Source organism: Euleptes europaea, chromosome 2 (assembly GCF_029931775.1).
Source record: "Euleptes europaea isolate rEulEur1 chromosome 2, rEulEur1.hap1, whole genome shotgun sequence".
In the NCBI taxonomy this organism is placed as follows: domain Eukaryota; kingdom Metazoa; phylum Chordata; class Lepidosauria; order Squamata; family Sphaerodactylidae; genus Euleptes; species Euleptes europaea.
In genome coordinates this window covers 119600244-119622934 of record NC_079313.1, presented here as the reverse complement: position 1 = coordinate 119622934, position 22691 = coordinate 119600244, and the positions used below count along the sequence as shown (strand labels likewise).

The 22691-nt window shown below is 44.0% G+C and overlaps 1 protein-coding gene across 1 annotated transcript in view; it reads left to right on the top strand.

Moving 5' to 3' along the window:
- RIPOR3 (RIPOR family member 3) overlaps positions 1-22691 on the top strand; it is a 79196-nt gene that overhangs the window by 42549 nt on the left and 13956 nt on the right. The window contains exons 11-15 of the mRNA XM_056844617.1: positions 10391-10520; positions 12313-12921; positions 15263-15402; positions 16820-16958; positions 19819-19954. Coding sequence (XP_056700595.1) covers positions 10391-10520; positions 12313-12921; positions 15263-15402; positions 16820-16958; positions 19819-19954 — 1154 coding nt within the window. The remainder of the gene's footprint in view (positions 1-10390; positions 10521-12312; positions 12922-15262; positions 15403-16819; positions 16959-19818; positions 19955-22691) is intronic.

Sequence of the window (22691 nt, the reverse complement as noted above, 5' to 3'; positions counted from 1 at the left end):
GAGAGCCAGCATGGTGTAGTGGTTAAGAGCAGTGGTTTGGAGCAGTAGATTCTGATCTGGAGAACCGGGTTTGATTCCCCACTCCTCCACATGAGCGGTGGATGCTAATCTGGTGAACCGGGTTGGTTTCCCCGCTCCTATGCATGAAGCCAGCTGGGTGACCTTGGGCTAGTCACAGCTCTCTCAGCCCCACCTACCTCACAGGGTGTCTGTTGTGGGGGAAGGGAAGGGGATTGTAAGCTGGTTTGATTCTTCCTTAAGTGGTAGAGAAAGTTGGCTTATAAAAATCAACTCTTCTTCTTCAGATCAGGGCTGCATGGGGAGGAAAGAGGGGATTTAACCCTTGACTCCTCACTTGGTTTCTCTAATTAAAACCAGGCTTCCCACACTGCTGTTCCTCTAACCCCCTCTACCCACCCTTTAACGTTTTTTTTAAAAAGAAACATGTCTTTCCCCCGTTTAACAATAGCATGAAGACCAGATCTGATTAAGCCTTCAAGCCCTGCACAGTTTTACTAAACTCGTTCTTCTCTTCCTCTATGGTCCTGATCCTGTGCACAAAAGCAGTTCATTTTTGTATAGACCAGGAGAGATCCATATTATCCATCAAGTCTGTTTTGACCCTTTAGACTCCGCTTGGATGTTCCCACTTCCTTGCCTTTATTATGCTTGACTTGGCACTAACCAGTATTCAGTGCAGTGTATATGTAGCTTTGGGGAACCCTTAAAACAGGCTCTTAGTTATTTTTCAGTGCTGGTCTTGCCTGTTGGCTAAATCAACTTTGGCTTTGTTCTGAGCTGTACTGTAAAAACTATCGTGCAGACAAATGTCTTGCCTGCTGCTAGCAGACAATGTCAGGAAAGCCAGTATGCATAGCCAAGAGCAGAGAAGGTGTAACTGATTCAGTGTCTCCTGATTTGTGCCAAAACTTTCCATGCACTTCGTAGACACTCCTAGTTCACCTGATGCTTGCCAACCCTTCCCTGTCGCTGACTGCACAAACCCAGAAGTGTGAGTGTGCGCCAGATTCCCTAAGGGGTGAATTCTTTTTCTGCACTTGAAGTGAATGTTTTGACTCTAAATTTACACAGGGATGTCTCAGGACAACTTTGGCAATCAGTACAAATTATGTGTATTTGGAAGCCAGTCCCTGAAGCCAGAGTACTTTCAGAAACAGCACTGAGAACAGGGGAAAACTAACCCGTATTTATTGCCTCTTTAATAATATCCCTGCTGTCTGTGCGTCTGTCCCATCTCCTGAACTGCTTTGCCAGCACTAGTGAGACAAGAGGGACCGCCAGACAGCTGAGAGGGAGAAAAGAGGCTCTCTTCACCAGGGATAGAGCCTTTCCCAAGAGATTCCTCTTTCTTGTTAGCAGCGGTAAAGGGGAAAAACGTACTCTGTACAGAGTGAAAGGTGGTTTTAACACCAGCAGCCAGTGGCTTCAGGGAACCCCCAAAACAGGTTCTTAGATGTTCTCTTTGTAGATCATGGCTAAATTTGGTTTTGATGTTGTTCTGAACTATATTGTGAGCTTACTGTGTAGACAGGCTTCTGATCTGCTGCCTTTTCTTCTGTTTGCATAATTGGAGGAGTTTGGAGCAGTGGCTTAGCTCTTTCACAAATGTGTGTGTGTTAAGTGCTGTCAAGTCACTACCAACTTATGGCGACACTAAGAATTAATGTCCTCCAAAAAGTCCTATCATTAACAGCCTTACTCAGGTCTTAAAAACTGAAGGACATGATGTCCTTGATTGAGTCAGTCCATCTCACGTTGGGTCTTCCTTTTTTCCAGCTGCCTTCTAGCATTATTGTCTTTTCCAGTGGCTCTTGTCTTCACATAATGTGACTAAAATACAATAGCTTCAGTTTAGTCATTTTAGCTTTTAGGGAGAGTTCAGGCTTGATTTGATCTATAACCCACTGATTTGTCTTTTTGGCGGCCCATGGTATTCGTAAAAAACTCCTCGAACACCATATGCCAAAGGAATCTACTTTCTTCCCGTTTGCCTTCTTCTCTTTCACACCCATGCATAGTAATGGGGAATACTATGGTACGAATTACCTTGATCTTGGTTGCCAGTGACACATCCTTTCTGCCAATGATGTGGTGTCATCAGCATATCTCAAATTGTTAATGTTCCTTCCACCAATTTTACCCCACCTTTATCCAGATTTCCTTAAGATATGTTATGCATATAGATTAAATATAGATTGAAGAGATAGGGAGATAAAATAATCATTGTCTGACACCTTTGCCAATTGGAAACCATTCTGTTTCTCCATATTCTGTCCTAACAGTAGCCTCTTGTCTGGAGTACGGGTTGTGCATCAAAACAATCAGATATTCTGCACTCCCATTTATTTTAAAATCAACCATAGATTTTCATGATCCACACAATCAAAAGCTTTGCTGCAATCTATGACACACAAGCTGATTTTCTTCTGAAATTTTCTCGTGTGCTCCAGTAACCAATGTAAATTTGCAATATGATCTGTGGGGCCTCTTCCTTTTCTGAATCCAGCTGCTCAAACAAAATTAAAGACTTGGCTTACTAAAAAACAAAGATGCTGTGATCAGGGCAGAGGGGTGTTGCAGTGGTTACATTTCTGTGGCTGTGCAATATTTAAAGTCCAAGGAAGCACACAGTACTGGGAGAGGTTGAAGGAGCTGGGTATGTTTAGCCTGAAGAGAAGAAGACTGAGAGGGGATATGATAACCATCTTCAAGTACTTGAAGGGCTGTCACATAGAGGATGGCACCGAGTTGTTTTCTGTTCCCCCAGAAGGTCGGACCAGAACCAACGGGTTAAAATAAAATCAAAGGAGTTTCCGTCTAGACATTAGGAAGAATTTTCTAACAGAGCGGTTCCTCAGTGGAACAGACTTCCTCGGGAGGTTGTGAGCGCTCCTTCCCTGGAGGTTTTTAAGAAGAGGTTAGATGGCCATCTGTCAGCAATGTTGATTCTGTGACCTAGAATCATAGAGTTGGAAGGGACCACCAGGGTCATCTAGTCCAACCCCCTGCACAATGCAGGAAACCCACAACCACCTCCCCCCTACACCCCCAGTGACCCCCACTCCATGTCCGGAAGATGGCCAAGATGCCCTCCCTCTCATCATCTGCCTAAAATCATAGAATCAGCATTGCTGACAGATGGCCATCCAACCTCTTCTTAAAACCCTCCAGAGAAGGAGTGCTCACCACCTCCTGAGGAAGCCTGTTCCACTGAGGAACCGCTCTAACATTTAGAAATTTTTTCCTAATGTCTAGATGGAAACCCTTTTGATTTAATTTCAACCCGTTGGTTCTGGTCCGACCTTCTGGGGCAACAGAAAACAACTCAGCACCTTAAGCAGGTGATGAGAGGGAGGGCATCTTGGCCATCTTCTGGGCATGGAGGTGTGGGGGGGAGGTAGTTGTAAATTTCCTGTATTGTGCAGAGGGTTGGACTAGATGACCTTGGTGGTACCTTCCAACTCTATAATTCTATGATTCTAGGTGCCATAAACTTAGCTGAGAACATGAAAAATGGGTTGTGGACTATCTTCACGGCCCCCTTTCTATACAGTGCCTTGCTAGTTTTTACTGGTTTTAGTTCATATTTGCACTGTGTTTTTCCTCAAAAGAGCTTAGAGTAGCTTTTCTAATTGTGTCCAAGTGGCCCATCCTCTCCAGTAGCTGAACCATATCAGCTGTTTGAAGACCATTCCCTGCGCTTTAAACAATTATGTTAGGTAATAGGCCCATTACAAATTTATATTGCCTCTAAATTGATACTGTAGACATGGCTTTTCCCACCAAGGAGCACTAGGGATTCTTCGAAGTGTGCATGTTCTATATAAACCTGTCACCCCAACTTCTGGCCCAGGTAAATTTGTATGTTTATGTGTCAAATATATTTAATATATTGTATAAGTGCTGAAACAGATGTAGTCTGTGATGAGATTCCTTAACTTTTTTTTAAAAAAAGAACCCTTGGTCTTGAGCGGTGGCTTTGGGGTTTGGGAGAACATCCCCCTTTTTGGAGGGAACACAAGGGATTTAATTCTTCCTCGGTTTAAGCAAAAGCACCCCCACCCAGCTCCTGTTGGCCTTCTGAGGAAAAAAATAGAGGTATTTGGTAGGAGGGCAGAGTTAAATTTTGCTCTTTCACCCGGAGTCACTGTTCCAGTAAAAATTGGAGCTTTATTCCCTCATCTGTTTTAAAGCATGTATGTGTGTGAGAGAAAAAGCCGTGAGATATAATCATGGCTCTCCCGCATTGTTTCTGTTTCAGCCTGAAATCTGTTTTAAATGAGAATACCCACAGGCGACGTCCTGTATGTCATTTATGGTGGTAAATAACACAATAGGTTGGGGTTTTTTGTGTGTTTATCTCCAAGAAAGAAACATTCAAAGGCTGAAGCGAGTTTTCTGAGAAACCCTTTAATTGATGGCATGTTCTGTTTTTTTTTTTTTTTTAATGAGCTAATCCTCATTGGGAAACCTGAAAACATTTTTGCAATGTTTTGAGTTTTGCTCAATATGTCCCTCAGTTGCCAAGTGGATTCTCAAGGGGGGCTTGTGCACAGAATCAATGTCTTCATTTCCTGGTAGACGGCTGGCTTCCCCTTACACACAGTTCTGTGTTTAGTGTGATATGACAATCTTGTACATTTTCAGCAGGTACTCTGCAGTATTAATGTCCTTAGTTAAAAGAACACCACAACCAAAAACTTTAACAGTGAAATGATCCCTCAAGGGGGGGGGGGATGAATGACTATTCCAGAATGGGATCCTATGGGTTTTCACAGGGCAGAGTCCAGGACAGTGAAGATTTTTCTAGTATCTCTCTCATGATGTATAGGTTGAGCAGTCATTAAAGAGGGAAGAAGTAATCACCGTTGATTCCAGAGGTAAAGGGCCATAGTTCAGTGTTGGACTGTGAGTTTTTGCATGCAGTAAGTTCATCTCCAATTAAGGAGTCAGATATCCAGCTCTGGCTACTGCCTGATGAGAAGATGCTATTTGGGTAAGTGGATCAGTAGCCTTCTCCTACCCCCCAATAAGCTAGCTTCACATATTTGAATGCTACATACATTTACAGGTAGTCCTGGCTGATCTTTCTAGATCCCAACACACACTTTTAACAGCATGGATCCACTAAGACATTTCTGTGGATGGAAGGATTTTTGCACATCAGTTGTATCTGTGGAGGGTGGAACCGTGCTGAGGTCAACACAAGACTCAACCTGTGGGGCTTGTATAACCATAACAGGGAGCTGAACTGCCATCTACACTCTCACAGTGCAATCCTAAGAACGCTTTCCTGGTATTAAGCCCGATTGACGACCTGAGTAAGGTTCTGAGTTGACTGGCTTAGGATTTCTCCCTTAAACTCAGCCTAGGCATTTCGAAGGCAGTGCAAAGATCTGGATGCAGCCACTCTCCTAACTATGGCTGATTAAGTTCTGTCAGAACCAGGTTCTGAAACCATGGTTTGAAGCTGATTTATTAATTGCAGTTAATGTCACTAAGGTTTCATGTGATGTATGGACCTGGCATTAAGGTTGCCAGCTCTGGTTTGGGAAATACCTGGAAGTTTTTGGAAGTGGAGCCTGAGGATGGCATGGTTTGGGGAGGGGAGGGACTTCAATGGGGTATAATGCCATAGAGTCCAAAGCAGCTATTTTCTTTAGGTGAACAGATCTCTGTCACCTTGAGATCAGTTGTAGTAGTAGGAGATCTTCAAGCCACTACCTGGAAGTTGAAAACCCTACCTAGCATATCAGCTCTCTTCCCTGGTGCCAACCTTGAGCATTGCCAGATACAGAGATGTCTGGCTAGAGGGAAGGCGATGAAACCAGAATCTGTCAAGACAGCCCGGGGTTTGTGTGATTGAGTGTAAGTAGAATTCTGGTTCTACGAAGTAACCATAGTTAAAATAAACCAAGGTTTTGTCTTAGGGTCTGATCTGAGCAGTAAAGTTGTATAGATGCTTAAAACCATTTGTAATGTTACACTAAGAACGGAAGCAAAATAAAATGTAAAACTGCGTGTGCTGTGACTTTTATGGAGGTTAAGGGTTTTTAAGTAACAACTGCGTACGGATGCTAACTGCTGGTTGGGACAATCCTGGAGATTTGGGGGTGGAGCCTGAGGAGGACAGGGTTTGGGGAAGGGGAGGGACCTTAGCAGAGCATTGTACCATAGAGTCTACCTTCCAAAGCAGCATTTCCGCCAGCAGAATGGATCTCTGTCATCTGGAGATCAGCTGTAATTCTGGGGGGTCTCCAGGCACCACCTGGAGGTTGGCAACCCTACATCTATGCCTGCTTCGTCTGGAAACTTCTGTCTTTTGGAAATCTCATGTTAACTTGCTACCAAGTGAGAAGAAGCAGATGGGCCGCTAATCTTCCCGCATGGCACTGGCTCATTTTGACAAACCCCAGCTGTGTGACGCTGGCTGCTCGATTGAGTTAACCTGCATTAAGCCAACACTGGGAGAGCATTACCTCCACGGCAGTATGACGGCAGAGCTCTCGCCAGGAGCAGCTCTGCCGTGACTTGTCTGTTTAGACTGTCTTGAAGTTTCTCTGACTTAAGGCAGAAGCCTCCAAGCATGCATACTTCTGAGTTAGTCCAGTTGAAACCAGGGGCACTCAAATGAAAAGTGAAGCCCAACTTGGGAGAAATTCCTTTTTCCTGTAATTAAATTAAATTGATTCCTGCTGTAGCATGGGATGGTGATGTTTTGAGGTCAATAGATAAAGACTTAAGTGTATGAGAAATGGCTTTAAAGGCTTTAATATAAATGTCAACTAAAACATCTTTTAAAGCAGTTTCTAAGCCTGGTTCCTAAACTAAGGTCGTGTGATCTTAGGACAAGTCACCAAAATTCCAGTTTCCTAGCACTATGAAATATAAAGGAGTTTCTCTAAATTATAGATACTATCACTGCATAGATTGGGGTTTTTTTGGGGGGGGGAGCGGGTAAAGATTCTTTCACATTTGAACAATGTCTGAGGGGGACTTCTGCCATTATGTGTAAATACCTGTATCTTGAGATGCTGTGACCTGGATGGCCTGGGCAAGCCTGGCCTTGTCAGATCTTGGAAATTAATCAGGGGGAAGTCCAGGGTAGCTACACAGAGGCAGTCAAGGGCCAGACAGCTCTGTCTCTTGCCTTGAAAACCTATGGGTTCATGGTCAAGTTGGCTGCAACTTGATGGCGATGTCTACCACCATCTTTCCCCCAATTTTTTTTATTGAAGTAAAAAATAAAGCATATACAAACCCATACATACAAAATATCATACCTTCTAAAGGGAACACAGCCCTGACCTGGATGGCCCAGGCTAGCCTGATCTCGTCAGATCTCAGCAGCTAAGCAGGGTCAGCCCTGGTTAGTATTTGGATGGGAGACCACCAAGGAATTCCAGGGTTGCTGTGCAGAGGAAGGCACTGGCAAACCACCTCTGCTAGTCTCTTGCCATGAAAACCCCAAAAGGGGTCGCCATAAGTCGTCTGCGACTTGAAGGCACTTTACACACGCACAAAGGGAACATATATTTAGAGCCATTCATAATGCTTCAAATATCAGATTGATATTCTTACTGCCCTTTATCATTACTGCCTATATAATATTGATATTTTATCAATGTTTAAACTCAATTTAAAATTGATCAAACTGCTGCTTACAGACATCTGCTTTATACTACACCTCTTCTTATTGCATTCTCTATAAACTACTGATATTAACATTCTAATTATCTTAACACCTTGTAACCATAATGCGGTCACACATAGTCGGTGTATGGTTTCCATTTTCTCTGAAACTCCTCCTCAGGTCTTCTGTCCACCAAATGTCTACGACCATCTTGACATACTGATTCAAGCATCTTGTCAGTGAGAAAGCAGCATATGTGTGTATGCTCAGAGGTAGTGCAGTGTTCAGGAATGCTTACTCCCAGGTAAATATGCCTAGGCTTGAACTCACAGCAATGTAAATATAAATAAATACATGTGCAAATTCTCTAAGAATTATTGGTTTGTTGTTTCTATGGCAAGCGTCTGTTCAGCAGAACTCAAGCAGCTGGTGGCCGAAATGCTGAGCGTTTTCATGAAACAAACATTTTTGCAAACATTTGCTAAACTTAGCATTTAACATGACAGCCTCAGCAATGGACTGCCTGGCTTTTGTAACCCCTTTATAATGCTGATCTTCTAGCAAAAAATGAGTTGAGGTAGGGAAACGAACAAAGCCATCTCAGGGGCCCAACCACTGGATGAGGAAGATTAAGATTTAGAAGAAGAGGAGTTGGTTTTTATATGCCGATTTTCTCTACCTTTTAAGGGGAATCAAACCGTTTTACAATCTCCTTCCCTTCCTCTCCTCACAACAGACACCTTGTGAGGTAGGTGAGGCTGAGAGAGCTCTAAGAGAGCTGTGGCTAGCCCAAGGTCACCCATCTGGCTTCATGTGTAGGAGTGGGGAAACCAACTTGGTTCACCAGATTAGAGTCTGCCGCTCCTAACCACTACACCACGCTGGCTTAGAAGAAGAGTTGGTTTTAATACCCCACTTTTCTCTTATCACAAGGAGTCTCAAAGTGGCTTACAATCGCTCCCCCCCCCCAACAGGCACCTTGTGAGGTAGATGGGGCTGAGAGAGTTCTGAGAGAACTGTGACTGGCCCAAGGTCACCCAGCAGCCTTCAGAGAGAGGGGAGTGATCGGGAGGTGATCAGGACTACCAGTTCACCATATGCATTGTACAATATTCTTACCTAAATCTCTAGACCGGTGCCACCAGCATGAGGGAATCAAAGAGACTTCCATGCTAGCGCCTGTGAGGTCCTCTGTAGATAGACCACCTCTGATGAAAGCTGCCCATGCAGCCCTGGGGCAGATGTTTATCCCATAACAAATGAACGATGCTAACAGGCCTCCCTCTTAACCAGGGCTGGCGTGTCAGTTTCAAACCCTGGTTGTTTGGAGGGAATACCTTTCAGCATGTCAATGGGCATTTCAGTTTCTTGGTAAGTGAGCTCCCCGTCGCCTTCCCACTACTTATCTGCTCTGTAACACGCAGCCAAATGGGAGTGAGTAGAGTACCTTCTAGGTCATATTTTCACTTCAGGAAGAGCAACACCCACCTTGTGCCGACAGGAGAGCCTGGGTATAAATATTTTAATAATAATAATAGTTAACAGGTCTGGTCACTGGTCTACATCAACTGATTGTGGATCCTGGAACATATCCCAGAATCCCCTGCAATGCAGAACTGCAGGATTCCTTGGCTGACAAGTACATGTGGAAAAGATCCTATCAAGACGGAAAGTTTTGAAACCAGCTGTTCTATACGAATTCTGTTGTACATCAGTGGTATTTTACAGGAGCGCTCAGATCTAAAGAATCAAAAATAAAATAAAGTTTGCAAAGTATTATGGCCATGGTGGGGTGGAGATTTGTGCCATTCATTATTAGTGATGTCATGGGTGCTATCCAATAGATGCTCATAGCAATCACATCATATTGTATTCACTATTGCACTGGATTTCTAGTATTTAGTGGGGAAAGTTCCATTTCCCTGAGAACAAAATGCTGTTTTTTTTCCCATTTGGAAAACTGTAATATCTCTGTTCCTGAAGCAATATCTTAAGGTAAACCGTCCAGATCCTCTTCAACATAGGAGTAACAATTATACATTTACCACAATGGGGGACATAATCTGGAAAGGCTGGTTACTTGCCAGATCTGAATAGCAGGCGATGTGATCCTTTGCAGAGTTATCCCAGTTGTATTGACTACAATGGACTTGAAAGGTGGATTATAAAATTAGAAAAACAATGCAATAAAGAAAAACCGTATAAGATGTACTGCATAACAGTATAAGACTGTATAAGTATATATACTGCATAAGACAGCACAAGAGTTGGATTACAAAAACTGAAAAAACAATGTGGCACAAAGGCAATAAATGACAACCATATTCCCTTTATAAAAGTACCTTCTAACCAATTCCATTTACTACATCCTTTGTAAAAATGTCCTCCTGGACAATCCTGTTTTACACATTCTGAGGAATGTGGTGCTGTGGAACACAGGCAGGACAATGCTGCTGCAGTCGTCTTGTTTGTGGGCTTCCTAGAGGCACCTGGTTGCACACTGTGTGAACAGACTGCTGGACTTGATGGGCCTTGGTCTCATCCAGCATGGCCTTTCTTATGCTCTAATGGTCTCCTAATCTCCTCCTGCAAGCCATTCTACACACTGGGAGCCAAAACACAGAATGCTTGGGTAATGCGCTGTATAGAACTGCTTCAGTACTATGTCCCACTGATAAACTCAAGATGGCCTTTAACCTGTCTGAATTCTAAGCTAATTTTATTTCTTATTCACAGCCCTTTTGACACAGAGAACCTAATTTTGTCTCCTGGATCTACCACCAAGTTTTCTGTGGGGAGCAGAAAGAACTCCATATACAGCTGGACTCCACCAAACACTCCCAGCTTCCGAGAGAAATACTACCTTGTAAGTTGGGTTGGGGTAGGGATGGCTTCTCTGCTGAAGCCTTAAACTGTAGCACCTTGTATGGTCTGCTGTAGAATGGACTGGAAAAAACCTAATGAAATGTCAGAAGTACATCGGCAGGTCATAGTAATGGAATATTGCTGGACTGCAGTTTCAAAAATGAAAGATATCTAAACGTTGGTATCTGGTACATACAATATTGAGCAGAGGGCACATTGTCTAAGAGTGAAGATCCAATCTCCTGGACCCATGGGTCCACTTCATAAGTCAGAATCTTTGTGTGTAACATAGGCTAGTATCCTGTGAGCTTCTAGCGGGAAGCACAGTTGGTCCAGGATCTCCCGCCCACCCTGGGTCATTTCTGATGATGTTCCCAGGGTCATTTGAGTGGCTGTATTGGGAAGGATAATCCTTTTTGCCTCTTCGTTGAGTGGAGTTCTGCTTATGGACGAGAAAGTAAACGGCAGTTTCTCCCTCTCCACTACAGCCACCTTGAGCATTGTGGCTATTAGTATATTCAAGTCCCTCAACCCTGGGAATAAACTGTCCCGGGATCAGAAGTGGCTCTGGGAGGGGAGAGGTCAGGGAAGATCCTGTGATCCTTGAACACATGGATTGCAGGATCCAACCCACAGTGTGCTAGTAGTTTCCTTCATGCCCACATCTAGCATTTGGAGCTATGTGCGCCATTTTTAACGCTGTATTAGAAATGATGTGCTATGGTGAATGCAGGTTGGACATGCATCCATGTTGGAGTGTGCATCCAATACATATGATAGTCATAAACACAACATCTCATGACTCTCATCGGTATGCATGTTCCCATTCTCTATCCGGGATTTGAGTCACTGCATGGAGTTATGTGCTGCATGGCAGTGGTCGTCCGCAAGTTTATGGAACATAACCTGTCATAGACTTGGAAGAAGCTTATAGGCCATACACCCTCTGCTCAGTCTGAAAAATTCAGAGTTCGAGCCTTACTGACAGATGGCCATCCAGTCTGTGCTTGAAGACCTCCAGTAAGGGAATGGTTGTATTCTTGACTAATAATAATAAATAAGGGATGAATCATTAAAACAATGTTGCACATAACCTTCCCCCCCAATAACATTGATGTATGTTTTCTTCTTTGCCACATGTTACTTTCCCTCTCATTTAATAGCCCTTTTAAAATAAGTGTCATCCCTATAATATAGTAGTTACATTTCCTGACTTCAAATAGAAGCTCTGCTGGGTAAAACTAAAGACATAGCGAAGCGGGTTCCAAGCAGCTAAGGGAAGTGGCAAAAGAAGAGAAAGGAGTGTACCTAAAATGGAATGTTAAACGTATATAAAAGGATATACAGGTTGAGTATCCCTTATTCGGACATCCGATACCCAGACTGACCCGAAAACCATACTTTTTGAGCCGGCATGTAGGCATTACCGTACTTACAGGCCCTCAGCAGCACACCAATTTGCTTTCTGATGGTTCAATGTACACAAAGTTATTTTTAAATATTGTTTAAAATTACAACCAGGCTATGTGTATAAAGTATATATAAAACATAAATGAATTCTGTGTTTAGACTTGGGTCACATCCCCAAGATATCGCATTATGTATATGCAAATATTCCAAAATACAGAAAGATCCGCAATACGGACCACTTCTGGTCCCAAGCAGTCCGGATAAGGGATACCCAGCCTGTAATAGCATATAGTTTTAGGGACTGATTTTGTATGGTATGAAATCCATGATGCAAAGGAATACTGTGGAATATTTACCTTTCCACCTACTTGTATTTGTCTCAGTCTGTTTTACAGCAAGGGAAAAAACAGGTAGACATTGGGGACGAGACCCAAGATCCTTGTATCCTGAGCTACTTGGCCGACTGTGACTTTAACATGCGCTTCAGGAACCCGAGCCACAGCTTCACTGAGACGACTGAAGGTAGTTCGTTCAGCTCTGAAGATCAGAAAAGCTCAGAAAGCAGAAACGTGACTCCGCCTTCTAATCAAAGGGCCTTGTCATTGGCTCTCCTACGGGACGCTTGTGCAGAAAGAGAACAACGGGATGTTTTGCCATGCCAGCCTTTCCACCGCAGGACTCTAGACATCCTACAGGAAACACCTCATGCCGACTCTGCTCTAACTATCCCCTCGTGTCGTCTGGATCAGCAGAAAGGTGAGAGCCAGTCCTTCACCCTCAACTGGAGCCACCCATCAGCACAACAAGGAGAAGTCCTCTCTGCTGGTCAGAGAAGTTTGAAAGACTGTACTGGTGCCAACCCAGATGGAAGCATCAGATCAATTGCGAAAACTGTGCAGGGAATATTACATTTGCTGAAATCAAGGCATCCGGGTCTTACTCAACTGGACGAATTAGAATACCAGGTTTTCTGTATCCGGGACAAATTAAAGGTATGTTTTTTGATGTCATGTTTTGCCCTTGCCAATCATTGTTTCCTCTTCTTTTCTCCAAGACAACAAGAATGTTTTCATGGACATGTGCAGTTGCATGCAGACACACAGAGAAACATATCATATAGGCTAACACAATTATTGTGGCATGAACTTTCATAGGCAAGGCCAGCTTCATCAATTGATTAATTCATATCTTATATCAGAATAGGTTACTAGTTTGTAGTCTTCTCCTCTACAACAGTTTCTCCTCTACGTTGGAGTCAAGTCAAAATGAACAGAAGTCTTGTTGCGCCCTAAAGACTAACAAGTTATTTGATTTTGGCTCGAGTACTTTGTCAGTTGCATGTAGTGAGTTCTCACTAAGCAGACAGTTCTGCACAATCAGGTCATGTAGGAAGAAATTGTAAATAGCCAGGTATAACGGCCATGCACCTGACCTGGAGAGCCTAGACTAGTCCAATCTCCTCAGATCTTAGAAGATAAGCAGGGTTAGTACTTGGATGGGAGACCACCAAGGAAGTCTAGGGTTGCTGTGCAGAGGCAGGCAATGCCAAATCACCTCTGTTCGTCTCTTGCCTCGAAAACCCTATGGGGTCGCCATAAGTCTGCTGCAACTTGGTGACTCTGTACATTCAAGGGCCATGAAATGCAAGGAATACAAGGTAAGCGGTAATAACGAAAAACTGAAATGTAATGTAGAACAGTGCAGAGACGATTTACAATATCTGTGGGTTGGATCCTGCAAGCTGTCAGTGGAAGGCGATGGTGGTTGCCAATCACTCCAGCTTTTCCCTCCCCCCAGAAAGCCTTTCCAACTCTGAGTAAGCTTATTCCTGGGGTTGCAGTGTGTTGGAATAGCCACGAGTGTTGCGAGGCTGCAGGGGGAAAGGGGGCAAAATTTCTCCTTTCCGCCTCTTCTGTAAGTGGAGCTGGATTGGAAAGGACTGCCGGGGGGAGGGAGAAGCTGGGAGCATCTACAGTCCTCGTGCTGGATCTAACCCAGAATGGGATGATAAAGCAATTTCTCCAGTTCTGCTAAGCTAGTGAGTGCATGGAGTTAGTGAGGACATAAAACGGAGTCAAGAAGAACGATGTAAGCTGCTTGGGGTCCCCATTGGGAAGAAAGGGAGGGTATAGAGGAAGTAAACAGATATACACCCCCAAATTCTTCACTGCACACTTCATGCATCTGATGAAGTGGGATTTAGTCCGAGAAAGCTTATACTACAATAAGCTGAGAGCCCGTGTAGTGATTAGGACTCAGGAGACCTGGTTTCAACTCCTCGGTCATCTCCGGAGCTCATTAGCAGTGCAATACTAAAAACACTTTCCTGGGAGTTAACCCTATTGAATAGACTTGAGTAGGATTCTGAGTAGACCTGTGTAGCTTTGCTCCCTAGGAGTTCTTGATCTGTCACTTTCTTTCTCAGCCTAGCCTAATTTACAGAGTTTTTGTGAGAATAAAGTGGAGGAGGAGAGAATCATATTCTCCACCTTGACCTTTTTGGAGGAAGAAGAATAGAATAAAACAGTTATGGCTGAAGTTGCCATAGTGGGTAGACTACTGTTCCAGAATAAATTCCCCAGTGCAGTGAAATAAAGCCACTACCAATCCAATAGCAATGGTCCATCCACACTGACCAAAATTTTCAATGCCTGAAAGCATCCATGGTTGGCTTTTCGCTGCCACCTAAAGGCCAGGAGAAAAGTGTGTAACCGGCCACATCTCTTGAGGCAGGTAATTCTGTGAAGTGCAAAAATAGTGTCCTTTGCCGCAGATACGTTTACTTCCAGTGTTAAAAGGGAGATATGTTCACTTTCTGTGTTGCATAGTGTCAAGGGAATATGAAGCAGTCTCCATTGACACAACCTCAACATCTGGGCAGTTGTGTAAAGTACTTTTATAGTTTGTGTAAAGTACTTTTACAATTGTGCAAGGTACTTGTTAGGATAAGTGGGTTTCCTAGATCAAGAAGCATAATAGCTACATTTTATGATTTATCTTGATTATACCTTATTAAATCTTTGACTGCAATGTTTACAGTGCAATCCTAAACAGAGTTAGATTAGAGGGGGTAACTCTGGTATGGTTTGCACTGTAAATGATAAATTGCATGTATGAAATAGCTATCATTGCAGTGGCTCAATAAAAAATGTGGTGCAGGAATCCCCCCTTATTTTGAGTATAAAAATAACCAAGGGAGGGGAAAAAAACCTTCACTTTTGAAGTGTCTGGATGTCTAATGTTCTAAATGTTTTTGATGGCACTGTAGCCATTTGGATAACATTCGTTTCTGTCTACAAGGGAAATCCTAGCTTACTTTGTGTTTACCAACAGCCGAAAAAGTACCATCTGAAACATTCCTCGGTGGAGAGCTTGATGGTCGAGACCGTTCTGGAAAGTTTTGATTTCCTCAATGCTGACTGCAGTGCAGATGAGTTATCGTCCTTGGGGAGTGTAAGGACCCGCAGCATCAGGTGGGTTTTTCCATGGAATGCTCAAGATGCAAGAGATATATGCTGATTTTGAAAAGAAGACTTCTATATGTATAAAATTCAAGCTTTTGCTTGCTGGATCTGGAGCCAGCGTGGTGTAGTGGTTAAGAGTGGTTGTTTGGAGTGGTGGAGTCTGATCTGGAGAACCGGGTTTGATTCTCCACTTCTCTTCATGAGTGGCGGATGCTAACCTGGTGAACTGGATTTGTTTACCCACTCTTACACATGAAGCCAGCTGGGTGACGTTGGGCTAGTCACACTCTCTCAGTCCCACCTACCTCAAAGGGTGTCTGCTGTGGGGAGGGGAAGGGAAGGTGAATGTAAGCCGGTTTGATTCTTCCTTAAGTGGTAGAGAAAGGTGGCATATAAAAACCAACTCTTCTTCTTCTTTCTGTTTGCATTGTGTTATTAGTTGTTGCCACATTTGTGTTGACAATGTTAATATTGGCTACTCAGCACAAATGCAATATTAATTAATAGCATAATGCAGATAGAAAGGTAAGAAGACCAGGTCTAGCGAGCAAACACTTTTTGAAAATATAGAAGTTGTAACTTGTTTTGAGAAGGATAGCAAAGAGGGGACCACATGCACCTTTCATAGGAGGGTGCAACAACACAAGGGGGCTACAACAGAAAAGGCCCTATTTCTTATGGAGGCCACACTAAACTCTACAAAGGATTCTGTTTGCAGCCAGTAGACTTTATTTGTAGATCTTAAATATTTGAGGGTCCCATTTTACAGAAAGGAAGGGCAATTTGTTGCCATGGCTGGATGCTTTTAAGAAGTTTGTCATTTCTTCTTTCCCTGCACAGCAGGGCTTTAAGACAGGATTTAATTCTGGTTTAGACTCTCTTGTCTGTATAACAGGAGAAAACTGCAATTTGTTAGAGCACTACTATTTGGATGTCACAACAAATTGCAATTAAATTGTAGAGTCGCTAAACTAGGAAGTTGTTAATTTTGGAGCCATGTGTGAGAGCTTGAGGGAGTGACTAAGGAGTCCCCAAATAAACCAAACTGTTCTTATTGCAAATAAATTGGAATTTGTACGTGATAGCTGAATGCAGTTACTGTCTGGTGTCAATCATAATGCAAAGGAAGTTATAACAATGGCTTATTTACTTGTTTATAGGCTTGGATCCCATGAACCAGTTTGATTTGCGCCAGATCACTACAGTGGCAGAGCTCACATCCTCTTTCACTATCACTTCCGTTTTCACAAGATCAGTGGTTTTCAACAAGCCCTTGTACAAACAGACGTGCTAGTGGAAGAGGAAGCAGGCTTCATGGCACAGGCTATCTCACGCATGTGGAACTCCTTCATGGGATCCAATCCCATATTTTCTGTTGGTCCTGCTCTGCTTACCATACTATTAACTATACATTTTCTTCTCTTAGCACCAGCACCTACAATGATGGCACATTTCATTCCCTGGGCTATGTTACTAAAGCTGAAAATGAAGAGTTAACCACAGGCAGTGATGACCTGGACACACTTCTAGATGTTCACCTGCAGTTCTGCAAAGCTCTTCTGCAGGTGGGGAAACCATGTTTCAATGAGCTTTCTTTGAAAAGAATGAGGTCTTGCAGCCATGTTGGTATGAAATGTACACTGGAACATCTTGCACAATTGTTATAATTTAAATTTCAAACACCTTTATTGGCATAGTACAATCTGCAGTATATAAAAGGATAAAAGTTAGAGTAAAATAGAATTAAAATAAATCATTCCTCAATGTTGTGATTCTACTGCCGACTAGATTCCCATCGGTTGACTACTATCGTAAAAAAAAAATTGTTATAATAAATCTGTGCATGATTCACACGTGGATTAATGGGAACTGTAAAACATCTCTAAGAAGACCTTTGGTCCCATGAGAATCATTGCCTATCATTCCCTTCACAAACTGGTTATTCTATTATACTATATAATGTATTATATTAAGGTAAGATTTGATTTTCTTTTTTAAAGAGCCATATTTGGCTCTATAGCCATAGGTTGCAGCCTTCTGCTATGGAGCTGCTGCACATGCTTACAAGATTCTTTGCTCCCAAGCATGGCATTAACATGTGCAGCCTGGCCCATAGAAATCAGCCTAACACAACAAATTCCAAACATCAGTCTTTTTTTGCATCTGTGGATCATGGGATCCAACCTGTTAGCTTCCCTAAAGAAATGAGCAATAGGCAGAGAAGCAAAAGAGGAATTATCTCACAGAAAAGGTGCCTTTGAGTTAAAATCATTGGTTTCAAGAGATAGTTCTGCGTCAGGTAACTGAGATATAGGTTCAGTTTCAGCAAGGTTTCTTAACAAAACTAAAAATTGTATAGAAATTGCTGCATAGCCCAGTATCTCTGTCTCAGTTTAGACAATTCTTCCTTCCTTCCTGGTCTTGGAAAATGCTGTCAAGATGCAAACAATTTATGGTGATCCCATAGAGTTTTCAAGGCAAGAGAAGAACATAGGTGATTTGCCATCATTGCCTGCCTCTGTGTAGCAACCCTGGACTTCTTTGATGGTCTGCCATCCAAATACCAACTAAGTCCAGCTCTGCTTAGCTTCTGAGATCTGAGGAGATGGGGCTAGCCTGGACCATCCAGGTCAGGGCTCCTTCTTTACTACTTGCAGTCCTATCAGATGATATCTCCCAATGAGCAGCACTCCCAGCCCTGTTGATTACAAGCAGCGTAACAGGTTTCTCCTTTCTCCTCTGTGCTGATCTTGTGAGTGTGTTTGTACCAGTGACAATCACCAGTGGCAGGAATGCATGAGATGTCTGGTTTGCAGTTGTCTAGAATGCTGAGTCGGCATGCTGGTTATCCACAAAAGCATCATGATCTCCGTAGAGAGACCAGTTTCTGAAAAAGCCACGAATGCTTGATCTCCTGAATGCTTATTTATCTCTAGATCTGCCCTTCCAGGCAGAAGATTTGTTCATCTTACTGATGCACCCACAGGGATAGGATGTTCTTTGCCAAATCACTTCCAGGATTCATCTGAGTCCACCCAGAATGTGGTTTGAGCCATAACAGTTTTCCCAGGGGGACAAATTGTTTGAATGTGTTCTTAAGAACACTTAAGAGGGGATTCATTATAACAGAGCCTGGGGTAGGTCTAGCTTGGCCTGTGTGGTTGATATATCTTGGGAGAAAAGGTTTTGTGCAAGACAGCGCCAATCCAGAAGGAGGGAAAGCCACAGCTTGAATCCATAAGGTCTCCTTTTTACTAGTTCTTAACTCCCCAAGCCACTACAGAACTGCCTCACACATTACGGCAGCAACTGTCAAGAGAGACTTCTTCTTGAAGGAATTTTCCAGCCTAAGCTGTTTTCCTGACTCTTTGCAGGTGTTAGTTAGCCCACCCCCACCCCCCACATACACAGCAGCTATTCTTCAAGGACATGTTCTCAGGCCAGCTAATTGACTCACATGATTCAGCTGTGAATCTGAAATGGGAGGGGGCAGTGTCCATCGAAAGTTCGATGGACACTGCCCTATGATTTGCTGAGGAGGTCAGGATGTTATGGTCAGCTAGAGAGAAAAATCCCTTATGCCTTTACCTTTTCCCTCCTTGCTGCCGGGAAGATGCTTGTATTATGCTCTGGAAACTCTTAGCTTTACGAAACATCTGTGCTGTGTTAAGACTCCAGTTAAGTAAGATTGCTTGTCAGCTTTGTTATTTTTGTCCATTTCACTGCCATTGAACTATATGCCTTGTTTTTAACATCTTTCTTAAATTTCTTCAATAACGTTTTATTTTGCTTTATGGTGGGTGTTAGTGAGTTTCTGGTACCAAACCCAGGTGAGCTTGGTTGCGTTACTACACCATGGCAGGGCCAGCGTGGCATCAACTCCTGTGTTTATTACTTGTTGGGAACTCCAGATAATTGTGGTTCTCTGGTGAGTGTATTTTCATAGTGTACTGGTTTGGATCAAGTTTGTTGCCTCCACACATACTGGTGTGGAGAAGAACTGCAATTGCATGGTTGGATGTTTGCAGGTGTTATAGATTCCACGTAGGTTGCTGCCACGTGTGAGCCTTCTTTCAGTTTTGCTTGCATTGGGACCATAACATTTGAATTGGCCTCCAGCCTGTAATGCAAGAACAGCCGTATTATATTATCTTTGTACATTTCTCTGTGTCTGTAATTTTGGCAGCCAGTTATCAGCATGTAGTAATTTCAAAAGGAAGGAAGTGGTTTTATTCATAACCAGGGGTCACCAAAATGTAATTAGCTCACATCTGTTGGGTTGCGGTTGACAATGTGTATTCCATCAGAGAGACGGGGGCAGGTGTTCTCCCTGCTGGCCCTGGGGAACCTTTGGATCGTGTCCAGCTCAACGTGGCAAGTTCTAAGATACTAAACAGAAGTATAATTTTCTCCCCCTGCCTCCAGAAACTTGTTGCACCAAACTTAGCTCCGATTGTCCAGAACAGCCTTATGGAAGAGGTGTCACGACAGAAACAGGTGCTGGAGATCATCTCTGCTTTAGTTGCTCCAGTGCCACGGAACTTGACTTCTGTTGAAGAAAGTAAGTCACATGCTGTGTAAAATCAGTGATATGGAACTAGGGTGGCCAATCTCCAGGTGGGGCCTGGGTATCTCCCAGATTTACATTTCATCTCCAGACTAAAAAGATGAGTTCTCCTGGAGAAAATGGCTGCTTTGGAAAATGGCTGCTCTATGGCATTGTACCGTGCTGAGGTCCCTCCCCTCTGCAAACTCTGCCCTTCTAGGCTCTACCCCTAAATCTCCAGGTATTTCTCTACCCAGAGCTGGCAACTCATTGTGTAACTATCTCTGGCCATCCTTCCTTGGCATTCTTGTAATCCTTTACTGTGAGCCAGCTCAGTAGTGTAGTGGTTAGGAGTGGTGGACTCTAATCTGGAGAACTGCATTTGATTCCCCACTCCTCCACATGAGTGACTGGCACTACTCTGATGAACTGGGTTGGTTTCCCCACTCCTACACATGAAGCCAGCTGTTGACCTTGGGCTAGTCACAGTTCTCTCTGAACTCTCTCAGCCCAACCTACCTCACAAGTTGTCTGTTGTGGGGAGAGGAAGGAGGTTGTAAGCCAGTTTGATTCTTCTTCAAAGAAGAAAAAGAACAAGAAGAGTTGGTTTTTACATGCCAGCTTTCTCTACCACTTAAGGAAGAATCAAACCGGCTTACAATCACCTTCCCTTCCCCTCCCCGCAACAGACACCTTGTGAGGTAGGTGAGGCTGTGAGGTAGCTGGCTTCATGTGTAGAAGTGGGGAAACAAAACCAGTTCACCAGATTAGCCTCCGCTGCTCATGTGGAGGAGTGGGAAATCAAACCCAGTTCTCCAGATCAGAGTCCACCGCTCCAAACAACAGCTATTAACCACTACACCAAAGGTAGAGACAATTGGCATACGAAAGCCAACTCTTCTTCTTTATCATCAATCCATGTAAAAAATTGCTCATTCTTCCAGATCATAGAGTGGTCCATTTATCTTTCTCGACGTAGTGCCCCCGAACCCCCATTTATCAACTTGGTCAGAGCTGTCCCGTGGCCAGCTGTAGCAAGCAGAGCGCTGCAGGAGCCTGATGAAGCCAGGGAGGCTGAAGCACACCGTGGCAGGGAAGCCCCCGGAAGAGGTGGTGAAAGCCAGGATGGTTGGGCTCACTGGAGGCTGCTCAGCCAAGGGAGCAGCCCAGCAAACCACCAAGGCCTTAGCCAGGGCCGAAGTATCCCTGGGGGGGGGGGGGGAATGACAGCAATGGAGGCAGGGTGAAACCCAGCCTGATACAGGGAAGGCCCAGACAGGCCAGATCCAGGGGAGAGCATCTGGTGGGATGGAAAAGGGGACAGGCAGCCCCATCCTCACTAGGCCAGAGCAGGCTGGAAGCAGGCTCCTTTAGGGGAGATCAGGAGGGTGGGGCAGGATGTACCCAGACCCGGGGGAAGCCCCACTGGCCCTGGCTCCTGGCAGTCTGCATGGCCTTGCCCCTGGACTGGAGGGAGAAGGAGAAGCTGGGAGGGAGAAGGGAGCCCTGGAGGGTGCTACAGCATCAGCCTTTGCCCCTGCCTGGAGGAATCAGGCATCATCCAAACCATGGAGAGGATCCATTTATCCAGACTATGGAGTGGATCCATTTATCCAAACTATAGAGTGCCAAGAGAAAAGGGGGACAAAAAGTGCAATGGCCGAAGTCCCTCTTGATTAGTAAGCATCTAAGGAGATTATTCAAAATGGTTTGAACGAATAAGCCAAGACAATTTGTTAAAAACCATAAAATCATAGAGTTGGAAAGGACCATACAGGCCATCTAGTCCAACCCCCTCCTCAATGCAGGATCAGCCTAGAGCATCCCTGACAAGTGCTTGTCCAGCCTCTTCTTGAAGACTACCAGTGAGGGGGAGCTCACCACCTCCCTAGGCAGCCGATTCCACTGTCAAACAATTCCTAATATCCAGCCGGTACCTTTCCTCTCTCAATTTAAACCCAAAGATACCAAATCTTTAGTAGTACACATGGGACAAGCAGATTTCTAGTTAAGTTGCTGTTGTATAGTTTGCCTGCTGCCAAACAATAGGAGAAACATCTAAATAAAAACAAAGAAGGCTGCTCATTGGGCCAATGCCTGTGCATGAACATTGACCATGAGGATAATTTCAGGCTCTGCAGAATGCTTAATACTTTGGGGGGGAGGGCTGTTATAGCACAGAGTGTGTGTATTCGATTATAATGGATTTAACTGGTGAGGAAATCCTAAATATCCTTTGACTAAGCCTGACTCCCACAAACGGATCTACCACATCTGATAGCCTCCCGCCTCTCTCTCAGGAGCAATATGGAAAGGAAACAGTGGACAATCTGCGGATTGATTTCTTGCATACACTTTTATTTCACACAGTCATTTGGGACTCGTGCCATGCAAGAAGGCAGAGACCGATCCGGGATGCAAAGGGCTTTTGGATCAAGCTCCATCGTTGTGTAGTGGTTAGGAGTGGTGGACTGTAATCTGGAGAACCGAGTTTGATTCCCCACTCCTCCACATGAGTGGTGGACTCTAAATCTGGTGAACCAGGTTGGTTTCCCCACTCCTACACCTGAAGCCTGCTGGGTGACCTTGGGCTAGTCACAGTTCTCTCTGAACTCTCTCAGCCTCACCTATCTCACAAGGTGTCTGCTGTGGGGAGAGGTGATTGTAAGCTGGCTTGAGACTCCTTAAAGGTAGAGAAAATCAGGGTATAAAAAACCAACTCTTTTCCTTCTCCAACTCCTCCTCCTCCTTC